Consider the following 15842-nt stretch of genomic DNA (forward strand, 5'->3'; position numbering starts at 1 on the left):
ATAGCAGTGAAAAAGAAATGGAAACAACCCTTTAAAAATTTTGTGCATGCAAAGTGCATTTCTGCATTGACCTTCATTAGGAATGCTGAAAGATTAATACTAGAAAGCCAATGATTTATAATAGAATCAGTTGAAGAGGAATATGACCAAAAAGGACCTAAAAATAATAGCCGAATCCATCTAAAATCAACTTTGCCCGTCAAAGTAGAAACCATAGTGTCTTAACGATTTAAAACTAGTTTTTCTGACATTGAAGTTGTTTATACAGTTATATATTTGATTTTACCAATACACTTAATTTAATATCTGATGTATTTGTAGAATGTTTATGTAAATATAACCTGTATCCTTGGTATGGCTCAAAAGTTGTGAGATGGTGGTCACTACACCTTTGACTACATTTTATTTCTATTGTATTTGTAGAATGTTTATGTAAATATAACCCGTATCCTTGGAATGGCTCAGAAGTTGTGTGATGGTGGTCACTATGCCTCTAGTTCTATAAGAATGCAGGCCAGTCGACTGGAGAGAGAATGGAAGAACTTAGCTGCAGCTCTGGATGACAGGAGTGCTGTTCTTAACATGTCTACATCCTTCCATAAAAAGGCTGAACAGGTATAATGACTGTATAACTATGACAAGGGAGCCGTAGTCTGTTTCACAAAAAAAAACTTAGGACTAAGATTTATCTTAAGTATACTGAATTGTTCATGAGTTATGATCAATCTTAATCGTAAGGATTTTTGCGGAACAGACACCTGATCCATATGTTTGAGGCAGCTGCTATGAGCCATAATGTTGAAATTAAGAAATAAGAACTTTTGTTTCTGCTTGCTTGAGGTTTTTGGTTCAATTTCTGTCCAGGTCAAACCAGACTTTTAAGTTGGTGAATTCACAAATTCTCTGCTAATCATGAAATATTCTAATTGATTGGACTAGATCCAGAAAAGTGTTTGGATATGTCTTTCTGTAAACTGTTACCTAATTATAAAGAAGCTCATTAAAAAAAATTGCTGCATACAAAAGGGAGGGTAGGAGGGGTCCTGATATTGCAATCCCGGGCTTAAAAACACCAAATCCCGAAATGACGGGCTTAAAATCATGAAATCCCCAGGTCCCGAAATTCGAAAAAAAAGAATCCCAGGATCACGAAATCCCGAGCTTAAAAACACCTGATCCTGGTGTCCCGATAAAGGTCCTATCCTCTCTCATATAAGATAAGAAAGAAAATGACTGATTTGATTCAATTGATATTGACAGTATGTCCTGTGTAGATTCACACATCTTCTTGAATAAAACACAAATACAGAGTTAAGCTAAGTATATTAAACAAATAACAAACCAAGATTCAAATCAGTATTAGATTAACATGTAGTAACTCATCCTGATTAGGATTAAAAGATTTATAGATGGATTGATAAAACTAGAGGCTCTAAAGAGCCTGTGTCGCTCACCTTGGTCTATGTGCATATTAAACAAAGGACACAAATGGATTCATGACAAAATTGTATTTTGGTGATGGTGATGTGTTTGAAGTTCTTACTTTACTGAACGATTTTGCTTCTTACAATTATATCTATAATGAACTTTGCCCATTAGTAACAGAGAACTATATTTGGTAAAAATTTACATAAATTTACCAAATTAATGAAAATTGTTAAAAATTGACTATAAAGGGCAATAACTCCTTAAGGGGTCAATTGACCATTTAGGTCATGTTGACTTATTTGTAGATCTTACTTTGCTGAACATTATTGCTGTTTACAGTTTATCGCTATCTATAATAGTATTCAAGATAACCAAAAACGGCAAAATTTCTTTAAAAATTACCAATTGGAGGGCAGCAACCCAACAACCAGTTGTCCAATTCATCTGAAAAATTCAGGGCAGATAGATATTGACTTGATTAACAATTTAACTTCTTGTCAGATTTGCTCTAGATGCTTTGGTTTCATAGTTATAAGCCAGAAACTGCATTTTACCCCTATGTTCTATTTTTAGCCGTGGCGGCCATCTTGGTTGAATGGCCAGGTCATCGGACACATTTTTCAAACTAGATACCCCAAAGATGATTGTGGCCTAGTAGTTTCAGTGGAGATTTTGTAAAAGATTACTTAGATTTATGAAAAATGGTTAAAGATTGACTATAAAGGGCAATAACTCCTAAACGGGTCAACTGACCATTTTGGTCATGCTGACTTATTTGTAGATCTTACTTTGCTGAACATTATTGCTGTTTACAATTTATCTCTATCTATAATAATATTCAAGATAATAACAAAAAACAGCAAAATTTCCTCAAAATTACCAATTCAGGGGCAGCAACCCAACAACCCATTGACCGATTCATCTGAAAATTTTAGGGCAGATAGATCTTGACCTGATAAACATTTATATCCCCATGTCAGATTTCCTCAAAATGCTTTGGTTTTTGAGTTATAAGCCAAAAACTGCATTTTACCCCTATGTTCTATTTTTAGCGGTGGCGGCCATCTTGGTTGGTTGACCAGGTCACGCCACACATTCTTTAAACTAGATACCCCAAAGATGATTGTGGCCAAGTTTGAATTAATTTAACCCAGTAGTTTCAGAGGAGAAGCTTTTTGTAAAAGATTACTTTAATTTACGAAAAATGGTTAAAAATTGACTATAAAGGGCAATAACTCCTAAACCGGTCAACTGACCATTTTGGTCATGTTGACTTATTTGTAGATCTTACTTTGCTGAACATTATTGCTGTTTACAGTTTATCTCTATCTATAATAATATTCAAGATAATAACCAAAAACAGCAAAATTTCCTCAAAATTACCAATTCAGGGGCAGCAACCCAACAACCCATTGACCGATTCATCTGAAAATTTCAGAGAAGATAGATCTTGACCTGATAAACATTTTTATCCCATGTCAGATTTCCTCAAAATGCTTTGTTTTTTGAGTTATAAGCCAAAAACTGCATTTTACCCCTATGTTCTATTTTTAGCCGTGGTGGCCATCTTGGTTGGTTGACCAGGTCACGCCACACATTTTTTAAACTAGATACCCCAAAGATGATTGTGGCCAAGTTTGAATTACTTTGGCCCAGTAGTTTCAGAGGAGAAGATTTTTGTAAAAGATTACTTTAATTTACGAAAAATGGTTAAAAATTGACTATAAAGGGCAATAACTCCTAAACGGGTCAACTGACCATTTTGGTCATGTTGCCTTATTTGTAGATCTTACTTTGCTGAACATTATTGCTGTTTACAGTTTATCTCTATCTATAATAATATTCAAGATAATAACCAAAAACAGCAAAATTTCCTCAAAATTACCAATTCAGGGGCAGCAACCCAACAACCGATTGACCGATTCATCTGAAAATTTCAGGGCAGATAGATCTTGACCTGATAAACATTTTTACCCCATGTCAGATCTGCTCTAAATGCTTTGGTTTTTGAGTTATAAGCCAAAAACTGCATTTTACCCCTATGTTCTATTTTTAGCCGTGGTGGCCATCTTGGTTGGTTGACCGGGTCACGCCACACATTTTTTAAACTAGATACCCCAATGATGATTGTGGCCAAGTTTGGTTTGATTTGGCCCAGTAGTTTCAGAGGAGAAGATTTTTGTAATTGTTAACGACGACGGACGACGACGACGGATGCCGGACGCCGGACGACGGACGACGACGCCGGACGCCGGACGCAAAGTGATGGGAATAGCTCACTTGGCCCTTCGGGCCAGGTGAGCTAAAAATGGTTGTCTGTAATCTTCTTTGCATAATTATTAGCTGCTTCTAAAAAATATAATAATTTACATATTTATTTAAATTTTCAAAAACTTAAAATCTTGATGTTTAGGAATTTTAATGTTTTGAAAATGCTCAGATTTATAATGACATTTATTTCTTTGAATACTGGGAAATCTTGTTTTCCCCTTTCGTAATGTTTTTTTCAGGAGTTAGTTTTCAGTACTTGAAAGTCTCAATACAATTTTAAGTTATTGAATAATTTATTTACTATAATTCTTATTTAATATTTGATATTTTAGTACTTAGCTCAGGTTATAGGATGGAGACAAGCTTGTGAAGATCCTGGTATACCCAATAATATTCATGAGTTAGAAACCTCCCTACAGCAGCACCAGAGCTTGATAGAGGCTATAAGTCAATCATACGCTGAGGTAAGGTTGTAAAAGAGAGGCAGGAGATATCAAAGGGATAGTTTAACACAGAAATAAAAAAAACATGGCAAAAATATGGAAAAGATGAAAAGGAGAAATAATAGTCGACAAAGCACAACACATAAAACTGAAGACTAATTCATGAATGAATAATTACATTAGATGTATGTTTCATTATAATATGTTATTCTGATTGGCTAACTGCACATCACATGTTATTCCTTACGCAAGTGCATTACTCAATAAAACTTTTCATTTATAATAACATGAGGTCCCACAATAAAGTGCACAGGTGAATTAAATAAAAAATTGATAAAATTCGTGTTTTCATGAGCCTAGCTAAAAAAATGTAATTATAAGTATTGAATGCTTCTTTTTGTAACTTCATAGGGTTGTAAAAGCGTTGATTGTGCGCACATTTTTAGAATGCAGCGCTGCCGTGCTTCATACAAAATGTACTTTGATCAAGGCTTTTACAACCTTATGAAGTTACAAAAAGAAGCATTCAATACTTAAATGTTAGACATTGTTTGTATTTGTTCTGTCTATGAAGACCTCAAAAATATGATGCACACTTTCAAATAACCTGCATGTGCCACCAATCATGATAAGTCTTATTCAGTGAGGTCACTTTAAAGTACTTGAAGACAAGATTGTGATTTAGACAATGGAAAGTACTTCCAAAATTTAGTAGGATTTGCTTTATTTTACTTACCATATATGTGAATTAAATGGGTACCTTGAAGTTTGATTAAGTTTATTCTGAATGAATTTGAAAAAATCTTACAATTCAGTTTAGTGAAATTCAAAATAATATGGTTACACTACTTTCCCCATTAAATATCCAATAGCTAAAACAACAAGTTGAAAAAATATATGCAAAATTAGGGATTTATACCCATATCTTCTTTGTTTACCGAACACAGAACCGCAGTGCTGTTAATATGATTTGTGAACATCAAAATGATTGATTGATTGGGATTTAATGCCTCTTTCAACACTACTGTGTGCTACATGAAATAAGGGAATTGTACATTCTGGATCAATCTTTATCAGAAATGTTTTAAATAAAGTCTAACGAATAATTTGAATGAATCCTTGATTTTAGGTGTGCCAGGATGGTAAACAGTTGTTAGACACTCTCCAGACACCAGTTAGTTCTAGTAGTATGAACAGTATTACTGCCAAGGCAGATTATTCAGAGGCTTCTGGACATGTTCTGGATGTCGTTCATGAGGTAAGTCAGTAGTATGAACAGTATTACTGCTAAGGCAGATTATTCAGAGGCTTCTGGACATGTTCTGGATGTCTTTCATGAGGTAAGTCAGTAGTATGAACAGTATTACTGCTAAGGCAGATTATTCAGAGGCTTCTGGACATGTTCTGGATGTCGTTCATGAGGTAAGTCAGTAGTATGAACAGTATTACTGCTAAGGCAGATTATTCAGAGGCTTCTGGACATGTTCTGGATGTCGTTCATGAGGTAAGTCAGTAGTATGAACAGTATTACTGCTAAGGCAGATTATTCAGAGGCTTCTGGACATGTTCTGGATGTCGTTCATGAGGTAAGTCAGTAGTATGAACAGTATTACTGCTAAGGCAGATTATTCAGAGGCTTCTGGACATGTTCTGGATGTAGTTCATGAGGTTAGCATAGTCAGTTGTCTGATAAAATAATTGAAATTTTGGAAATTCTGAAATAAAAAAAAACTATAGATGTGTTTAAAAACTTGGTAAGATCAAATATGCACCAATGATTAAAAATCATTTAGCAGACTTAAGCTTTAAAAAGTGATGAGCAAGAAGTGATAAATTGAGTGTGAGTTCTTTTTTTCATCTGTTACCTTCTTTCTGTCATCTCAAACTTTGAATTACAAATGGGGTGGGATTAGTTGCATTATATGAAATAACTCTGAAAACTAGTGTGGTATGGTTGCCAATGAGATAATAATCCACCTAAATTTAGACGATGTTGACATAAGCAATTATAGATCACAGTTTGTATGGCCTTCAATAATGAGAATAACCCATACTATATCTTCAGCCTGCCATGAAATGTAAACTAATTAAAACCAGAAATTACCCCAGAGTAATATTTTCAACTGAAATTAGTGCAGAAATAACAGAATAATTGATTGATTGGTAGTTGCTTGAACCCGCCTTTGCACAAAAATGCTCTATTGCAGTGATAAGTAAAACCAAGTGCTTGCACTCTTTCATAATGAGTAATGGATGATTTCATTGTCTATGTTACAGGTACTTGCTCATCAGAGACATTTGGAACAAACATGGCATACAAAGAAAGTCAAACTTCATCAACGTCTCGGACTGAGGCTGTTCCAACAAGATGTTAAACAGGTGGGTAATGGTTGTTTTATTGAAATGGTTTGCTTAAAATTTTGTATCATTGACTAAAACAAAAAAACATAAAGTTGGTACATTAAATATGGAGCAAGTTAACAAACTAAAGATTTGGATTAAGAATATTACAAGCAAATTTTATTCAAAACTACTGGAAAATAAAATTAATAGTTTAAACGAAAATAACAAACTTTTTCTTAACAAAAATATTAAAGTCAAACAAGACCAAGAATTTGATCTAAAATATCAAAATTTTGAAACTAGACGTTTATTTACAAAAATTAGAATTAGTGACCATAATTTGCTCATTGAGAAGGGCAGATATCTAAAAATACCTCGAGACAAATCCAACATGTCCAACTTGTAAAACCTTAGAAGATGAAAATCACTTTCTCCTCCACTGTCAAATTAATAATGTTTTACGTATAAAACTTTTTAATGACATGGCAATAGATAATCCTATGTTTCCAAATCTATCTGATACTCAAAAACTAGTAGTCCTACTAAATCCTTCTAATATAAACCAAGTGAAAAAAACAGGTTCCTTTATAAAACAGTCTTTAGAGCTGAGGACAGAGGACTCTTAGTATGTTTTACTTGTAAATATTGTTGTTGTTACTTTTGTTTATGTCACAAGTATAATGTTACTTATATGACAAATAAAGATATATTAAAAAAGAAAAGTATTGGAGGTAAATGAATAAATTGTTAACATATGAAACAAATCTTATGATTATTTAAAAAAGTAAAATTAAAAAGATATCAAACTCAAAGGAAATTTAAAATGGAAAGTTCTTTATCAAATGGCAAAATAAAAAACTCAAACACATATGTGTTTGCAAAACTAATGTCATATTTCTGACTTGATACAGGCATTTTCTTATGTAGAAATAGGTGGATTAAACCTGGTTTTATAGCTAGCTAAACCTCTAACTTGGATTACAGTATACTTTGACTTGTATGATGTTATAAAAGTAAACTACAATGAAACAACTACACTATGAAACCGAAAATATGATTTAACTGACCTTCAATTATAACAAAAGTTCATCCTTGTAAACTACAATTTTAAGCATTTACATTTGATAATAAGCTGTGTATTTTCAAATTTAAAAAAATAAATGTAGTTAACAGTGTAGTTTCTTATTACCAGTTTGCCAATTCAGAATCTAATGCATTGTGGGTAACATTTCCAAAAGCATACATCAAAATGTGTCATTGGTTTAAAACGTGTTAATCAATAGAAATTCAACCAATGACGTAACGTTATTTTCATTTTGGTGTTCGAACAAGATTACCCATAGACTTTAAGATTCCGAAAAAGCGATTTATATTGGAATTTTTAAATTTTTGATTTGTTAACATAAAATAAATACATGCACAATATTAAGTGTTTGATTTAGCGTTATTTTATATGGAAGTTAATTTTGACAGGTAATTGATTGGTTGGATAGTCATGGCGATGGATTTCTTAAAAAGAATACAACCATTGGTCGAAGTTTACAGAGAGGAAAAGCATTACAGAAAAGTCATGAACATTTTGAAACTGTTGCTCAGGTAATAATAATGAAATGAATTCATGTATACTATAGATATAAGTAGATGTGGTATGAGGGTATGAGTGCCAATGAGACAACTCTCCATCCAAGTCACAATTTGAAAAAATAAATAAAAAGAATGTCATCTTAAAATTTCTTACTTACTGAATATGATTAAATGATATAACCATGCCATATTAAAAATTGATAAAATGAAAGTAAAAATTGTCATTTGCTGTCCATAATAAAAAAGAAATTATTGCAAAAACATAAAATACTAACATATGGAATTTTTAAAATGACTTCCAGAAGATAAAACAAACTATCTCTTGATAATTTTTGACTGGTAATTTAATGATAAAGGTGTTACATTTATATACTTTCAAAACAGGGGGAAAATCTAATAGTACCTATTTTGTAAGTATATAATGTCCCAACTGAAAATTTACATGTATTATATTGTATAATTATGAAATAATGTGACAAATGCATTAAGGCTAACAGGCTGTTATATCTGTCTATGTAGATGGATAAATATAGATTCTATCACTGTATTGAGTGTGATTCCATATTATCCACTATAGACAGTTAAATATTTAAAATTTAACTTTTGAGAGTGCATAGATTTTGTATTGTGCAAGATTTGGTGGTGGAATCCAATGATTTTTCTACAATATGCAGACAAATCACTAAATACTTACTTAAATTACAATATCTATTTTTAGAACACTGTTACAAATGCTGACAAATTATTAGCTGCTGCTGATGAACTTGCTCAGACGGGAGAATGTGATCCAGAGGAGATCTACCGTGAAGCTCAGGAATTAGAGGCTCGTATGGCTAGCTTCATTACAGCTCTGGAAAGGAGGCGTGTCACATTAGACATGACAGTTTTCTTCTACACTCATGTTCACGAGGTAAGTATTGTTATAGAAATGTATTTTTAATGATAAAATTGAGAATGGAAATGGAAAATATGTCAAAAAGACAACAACCAGACCAAAGAACAGATAACAGCCCAAGGCCAACAATATTTTCAATGATAAATATATATTGTTCAACCTGTCACACTGTCCTATAAATGAAATTTACTTTTTGTTGCAGGTGATCAATTCTTTTTAGAATTTCACACTGCATTTCTGGTATTTCTTTTGGTAGTCTAGGTAAATTTTCTGGAGTGGGACAGGTAGTTTCGCAAATTTACAAGATTCTAACCTAAGTTTAGTCTTATGAATTTTGGTTTCAACAATTTTAAAGCTCAAATCTAAATGTAAGTCAATTTTATGCTACACTGATATTGTAAGAATGGCATATAAAGGGAGAATTGACAATTATGGTCATCCAAGTGAAATTGTTAAATTGACATGATTTAACAAACTTTACTAAAATTGTCCATTTATAAATTTTGAAATTATTTAAGAAACTAAGGTTTCAATTCCCTCAGGCAAAGTTGGCTTTAGATGAATTTGGCTATTTATTTTAGGTATTTTTGACATATAACTCTTCAACGGTATAGGTACTTATGCATCTTTGGATTTCAAATGTTTGGATTTGAGCGTTCCTGATGAAGGTAAATCCAGAAAAGCGCTTCGGACGCACAAAACTATTAAACATGTTGTGTTCAATTTTTTTTAAATCTGGAAGCTTTTTTCCATAAATCAGTTCTCTTTTTAAAAGGCACAAAAAATGTTTTTAAAAAACAATCACCTACAATGCAACTATATATCAAGAGTTCTTGCCCTTTCCATTGCAACTTCACCTTTGCTATCTTTGCGATTTATATGCACTTTTGATTTTGACTTGATATTAAACATTGAATATTATCAGTCATCCCTGTTTACCAAATAAATGTTCAAATTCCAAGGTAAAGTTTTATTGTTAGCAAGAATAAATCCTAAAAAATAATGCATGTTTTTTTTTTACAGCTTACCTGCTGGTTAGAAGAACTCCAGCAAGAACTACAGAGTTCAGAGATTGCTGACACAGTTGAGGGAGCAGAACAACTCCTAGGACAGTTTAATCAACAAAGGGAGACAACTATAGAGGCAGCCATTAATACTGTCAGTGAAGGAGAAAATTTATTGGAGCAGCTACGGTAAGTTCAGATATATTTCACACTCAAAGTTTGTGGCGCTTTATGTATAACAGTACTTTGCTGCTTGCCTTTTATTGTTATTGAATCAAGAGAAGATCTGGCCATAACATAGTTGTTTGAGCTAAGGAGGTGTTAAGCAAAACATAATCAGTATCAATCAATTACGAAAAAAGTGGTAGAGAATTTATGGACCATTTTATACATCTCATTAGGGAAGACATCAAAAGTTCAATGTAGGATTCAAAACTTAATTCAAATAGTTTTTTCACTGACCCCCTTTCCCATCTTAACTTAATTTGGGAAAAATTGATTGACCAATAACAATATATATAAAATCGATGTTAGTTAAACAAAACTTGCAGCAATTTTGACCCCCTACCCCCAAACTATTTGAATTAATTTTTTTTATCATTCATTGATTTTTTTGATGTCGTCCCTTATTGTTCTCATGAATTAAGTTGCACATTCTGAGCTTCCTTGTAAATACATTGCTTATAATCAATTCATGGTGGATATATGTCTCATTACTTTATATGGACCAATTAGAACTTTCAAAGCAGTGAGATTTCAAAAATACAACGTAATTTCTGAAAAAGTCCATTAAGCCTTCTTTCGTATGGTAACACCTAAATTACCTTTAATTAGATGTTTGGAAACAAAATTTGTAAGTTTTCTGAATCCTTGTTGAGTTTCTCACATTTTTAATGAAATTGTTTAAATATTTTGCATATGAAAAATTCAGAAAAAAATCTTTCCCTGCTAAACACAACTTGATATAATATTTTTTCACATGAACATTTTCTGAAAAATAAAAACGGACATTCTTTTAAACATATATTCTTCATTCATCAGGTACTACAGGTAAGATTAAAATTCACCTGTAGGCAGCTTATATTCACATATGTCCTAATTGGGGGATGAAAGTAACATTAATTCTATACCATACCCAGAATTCAATTCTTTTGGTTTAAACAATATTTGGAATATTCTACTTTCACACTTGAAAAAATGGTCAAATTAAATTGCCTGTCTTTTGTAAGTTTTTGTTCAAAGTACAATGAAAAGTAAATAGCAAAAATACCAAACTTCAAGGAAAATCAAAATAGAAAGTCCTTTATCAAAAATGGCAAATCAAAAGCTCATACACACAGAAAAAATTGAAAAAAAACCAATGTTTTCCTTACTTGGTACAGGAATTTCCTTATGTAGAAAATGGTAGATTAATTCTAGTTATATAATAGAGGTGGCCTCGGAAAAGATTTTTTAAAGAAAATTATCAATAAGTCAAGAAAAAGTAAACAATTTCAACAATTGGTCCACTATATACCAGTTAAAAACATATATGATATCCACATACCTGTTTCTGGTAAACAGACACGAAGAACTCTCATATCAATAGTTTCAGAGAATAAAAATTATAAAAATTATAATTATCAGAATAGCCAAGTATTTATGCATCCTTTTAGGTTTAAGCACCCTGATGAAGGTTATTCTAGAAAAATGCTTCGAAACATACCTAATTTATTTTAGTGTTATTTTCATTTTACATCACTTCAGTTGGTGCTGGCTTGCATGGACATTGTAGGTCATTTCTGAGAATATTTTATTTAAATATTCATGATTTCAAAAGTCACCAGTGATATTTTGGGTATAATTTCATGATCAGATGCAGCAGGATACTTGTGTGAATTTAACTTTTCAACAATTGTAAATATTCATGATTTCTATAAAATAAAAGATGGGAGACAACTCTAACAGTCTTAAAAATTGTTTTTACATGGAAAAAGAGAAAAATAGCTTGATATTTATTTGCTAAAAATCAATCAGACAATTTTTCTTCTATTTAAAATAAAAATTATCCATTTAATACTAGTAGTAGATATAGATTGGTACTTTTTGGATTTTAGTTTGAACTATTTTGGTGCAAATGGTATTTTCTAAGAGATAAATAATCACTTCAATTTGAATAGACTTTTCTTTTAAGTGTGATATTTGGCTTTTTTGTAAGGAAAATGGTTATGAGAGGAATATTTCCAAATTCACAATAAATCTGTTTTTGGGTTTATGCATGTATCCAATGATTCAGCACTTAACTTACTGTAGACTGGATAAAAGTACATGTGTACTTAAACATTAATTGCTGTAAAATTCATTCATCACCTCAGATGAATATTTTAAGTTACATTTCAAAAATGTTTTAGACAGCAGAATTTTTCTTTCAAGATTTAAGACAATGTAAACTTGTAAAAAATCCTTTGAATTTGTTTTGCTATAAAATTGTTTAAACAGATGGTAATAGCTGGCTGATATATTTTCCATGAAATTTATTTTTAGAATTATTATGACTTTGTTATGATATTCATCTCTAACAATTTGTATCTGTTCAAACTGTTGTTTTCTTCTTCAATAATCCTAGAGTAACTAAATGGAGGGAAATGATGTCTGCAACAGTAAATCTTAGTCTGATCATATCTTACTTGTTGTAATCTGAGTCACTTAAATGCTTTGGCATGTTTTTCCAATACAGTTATTGATATGATCAAAAGTATATATGATTTTTGTTAGAAAGGTCAAAGAGAAAAAATTAATTAAAAGGAGGAGTTCAGTTTGTTTACTATTATGATTTATATATTAATTACATATATGATCTAAGGGTAATCATGGATTAGCACAGAACATGATTTGATAGTTTTAAGATTATAACAAATGAAAACATGTGCATTTTGCTGCATATTACTGGAAAGATGATACCTACATAAAAGATGTGTAACCTTGTTTACCTGTTGTTCATATTATTCAGATTAAATATTTCTACTGTTTTAGATATTGAATTGAGTCTTGACTACAGGCTTTTTCTCTTCCTTCTTCTCTCTATCCAATGTTTATCAAATATCTAATGAATAATTCAGTCAATGCCCTAAGGGTGGAATTAAACCTCCAACTGAAGAATTCACACAAGTGGTAATTTGCCAAAGTTTTGAGTATAGATAAGCAGGTTGCTGATATAAAAGTTCTTGTAAATTGTTCTTTTTCTGTTGTTCTCCACACGATCCCTGTCACTTATTTGTACCCCATATAGTGTGTGTTTTATGTTGAGGCAACCATTATGTAACCTTCAATTTCTACTTATGTCTGTTTGGTGATTAGTGCAGACAGCTTAACATAACTAAAGAGTCAAACAATGAAAGCGTTACAATAACCCCTTTCTTTGAAGTTATTTGGCACTCATTTTAGCTCATTTACCAAGAAGCACTGTAGACGTCTAGATTGGAAAAATCATGTATAGGTAAAAATCAAACTTCTCAAAATCTCCATGGAGAATTTGAGCACAAGATGACCAACTTCATTTCCATAAATCTGAGATTCTGTACTTATTGTAAATTGAAATAAGGGTTGTCAATTGATAAAACTTAATTTAAAATATTAATATAAAATTGAGAATGGAAATGGAATAAAGTTTGTAGTAAAAATGACCTGAAGGATATCCAAGTTTCATGCAACAACATAGGTATTTCTCATTTCCTCTCTAAAAAAAAAGAAAATTGCAGTAATTAGTGAGTTGCCAATAGAAAAGAAATGGAAATTGTTTTTTGTTTTCTCTCATCACAATTATTGTGGAAGCCTAGATTTCAATCATATCATATTCAGCAATAGTTAAAATATATTGACAGACTTGGTCAACATTCTTGAAATTGACAGTAGATTTTAAAAAGTTAATTTAATCTATCTAAACTTTTATTAAACATTTACTATTACTAATCCATTTATTTGCAAGAAATTATGAAAAACACTGAAAAATTAGACTTAGACCTTGAAACATCAGTTTGTATATATGCCTTTGAATTGTAAAGTTGCACTACTTCATGTTAAACGTACTTCTCTTTATACTCATGAGTGTGTACAATGTATGATATAAAAAACTGGGAAATGAAAGCGAAAGTTTTATGTTCATCTTGCTTCTTCTTGACCCCTTCTTGTTCGAGTATGAGGAAATGATATACACAATTCATGAGTACACTTCTAAAAAATGTGCAAAAGGAAATAAGATTAGAGTAGATAAATAAACAGACAGGAAAGGCCCTGAGTACTGAGTCATTGTAGTATTATAAACACCCAAATAAATTGGTTATTGTCTACTTCAAAAATTATATCATTTTAGCCATTTATATTAAAATTGTTCAATTGCTTTGCCAATTTCATCTGTTAGAATAATTCATCCCTTTGTAAAATGGTCATATTATAATAACACATGGGGTTTATATTGTACACAGCTCAACTGGAAGCTTGCACATTTTTACTAAGAGGAATTGATAGATTGTTGTCAAATAAATTATCAGTAATTAATCATGAAAACTGATTGTTTACTTGATCGATTGATAAATTGATTGATTAAATAATTAATTGATTGATTGATAATGATTGATTCGTTTGATTGTTTAAGTCTCTCATTTATTCAGTCAGTGTTTCTTTTGTTGCTATCAGATGCCATGTGATCTGCAACATTGACCCCTTTTTCATTTACCAGTATCTTATATCTTACTTCATATTCAAATTAAGTTTCCCTTCCTAACACAATCCATCCCCTCCCCAAATACCCTCCCCCCTTAAATTTCCTATCTTGTAAGAGAATTAATTGTGAAAAGATGTCCAATTTTGAACAAGTACACAATTTTATTAAGGGGCCAGCTGAGAACCACGTCTGGGTGTGTTAAAGACTTATTGGTGGCCTTCAACTGTTGTCTGTTCTTTTGGTTGGGTTGTTGTCTCTTTGACATATTCCCCATTTTCATTGTCAATTCAATGCTACAGTTGAATTCTTGACATTTATTCCATTCCTGATAAATCGACATCATATTGACCAGCATAAATCATTTAAAAGAGAAAGACCTCTTTTTGACCTTTTATGTTGACATGCCGATGGACAGAGTAAATGAAATAAAACCAGTCATCTTTAAAACACACCAGGACATAATTGATTAAGTTAATGTAGCTAATTAATTTTATTCTTTAGGGATAATATGATTGACCAATAATTATTGGAATTGCTCATTTGACCTCATGTTGGCCTGCGAGATAATTGAATTTAAATAAAAATGATCAGTTGTAATTGTTTGCTGTACACTATTGGTGTTGGTTACTCATTCATTCATCTGAAGTTCTATTTCCAAAGTTTAGTCTTGTTTGCAGAATATGCAACAAAAAAAAAAAAATGTTGTATAAAGTACATTGTACTAATGGGAGTACAAAAATTGAGAATGGAAATATATAATATGTCAGAGACAACAACCCGACCAAAGAGCAGAAAACAGCCCCAGGCCATCAATAAGTCATCAACACAGCGAGAAAATCTTGCATTTAGAGTCAGAGTTGGGTGGTCATGTTGCCTATTGGTGTGGTATTTCGTGGACATAAAATTAAGATGTTAACCACTGTAGGTCAACCTTATATTCTTGTTCATATTCTTTCTTTTTCTTTGGCAATGGTGTTGTCTTTTCCTTGTCGACCAAAAGATTTAAATTTTTATTGCAAGTTTGGTATCATCTAATATTTTTTGACAGTAAATTAGATTGTGTTTCAGGTTTCATGGCATAGTATTAGAGTTAAGTATTACCTTGGGTGTTGTTTATTTGACACTTATCACATCAAACAAATATTATTACCAGAAAATTATTACAGAATTATGTA

General features: G+C 31.6%; 1 protein-coding gene across 3 annotated transcripts in view; it reads left to right on the forward strand.

Moving 5' to 3' along the window:
- The window catches only part of LOC143059516 (triple functional domain protein-like), a 243653-nt gene that overhangs the window by 24881 nt on the left and 202930 nt on the right, over nucleotides 1-15842 (forward strand). For all 3 annotated transcript variants that reach the window (XM_076233031.1, XM_076233027.1, XM_076233030.1), the window contains exons 10-16: nucleotides 424-615; nucleotides 4032-4163; nucleotides 5272-5400; nucleotides 6420-6521; nucleotides 7959-8081; nucleotides 8788-8979; nucleotides 9988-10157. In XM_076233031.1, coding sequence (XP_076089146.1) covers nucleotides 424-615; nucleotides 4032-4163; nucleotides 5272-5400; nucleotides 6420-6521; nucleotides 7959-8081; nucleotides 8788-8979; nucleotides 9988-10157 — 1040 coding nt within the window. The remainder of the gene's footprint in view (nucleotides 1-423; nucleotides 616-4031; nucleotides 4164-5271; nucleotides 5401-6419; nucleotides 6522-7958; nucleotides 8082-8787; nucleotides 8980-9987; nucleotides 10158-15842) is intronic.

This window comes from Mytilus galloprovincialis, chromosome 14 (genome assembly GCF_965363235.1).
Source record: "Mytilus galloprovincialis chromosome 14, xbMytGall1.hap1.1, whole genome shotgun sequence".
In the NCBI taxonomy this organism is placed as follows: Eukaryota; Metazoa; Mollusca; class Bivalvia; order Mytilida; family Mytilidae; genus Mytilus; species Mytilus galloprovincialis.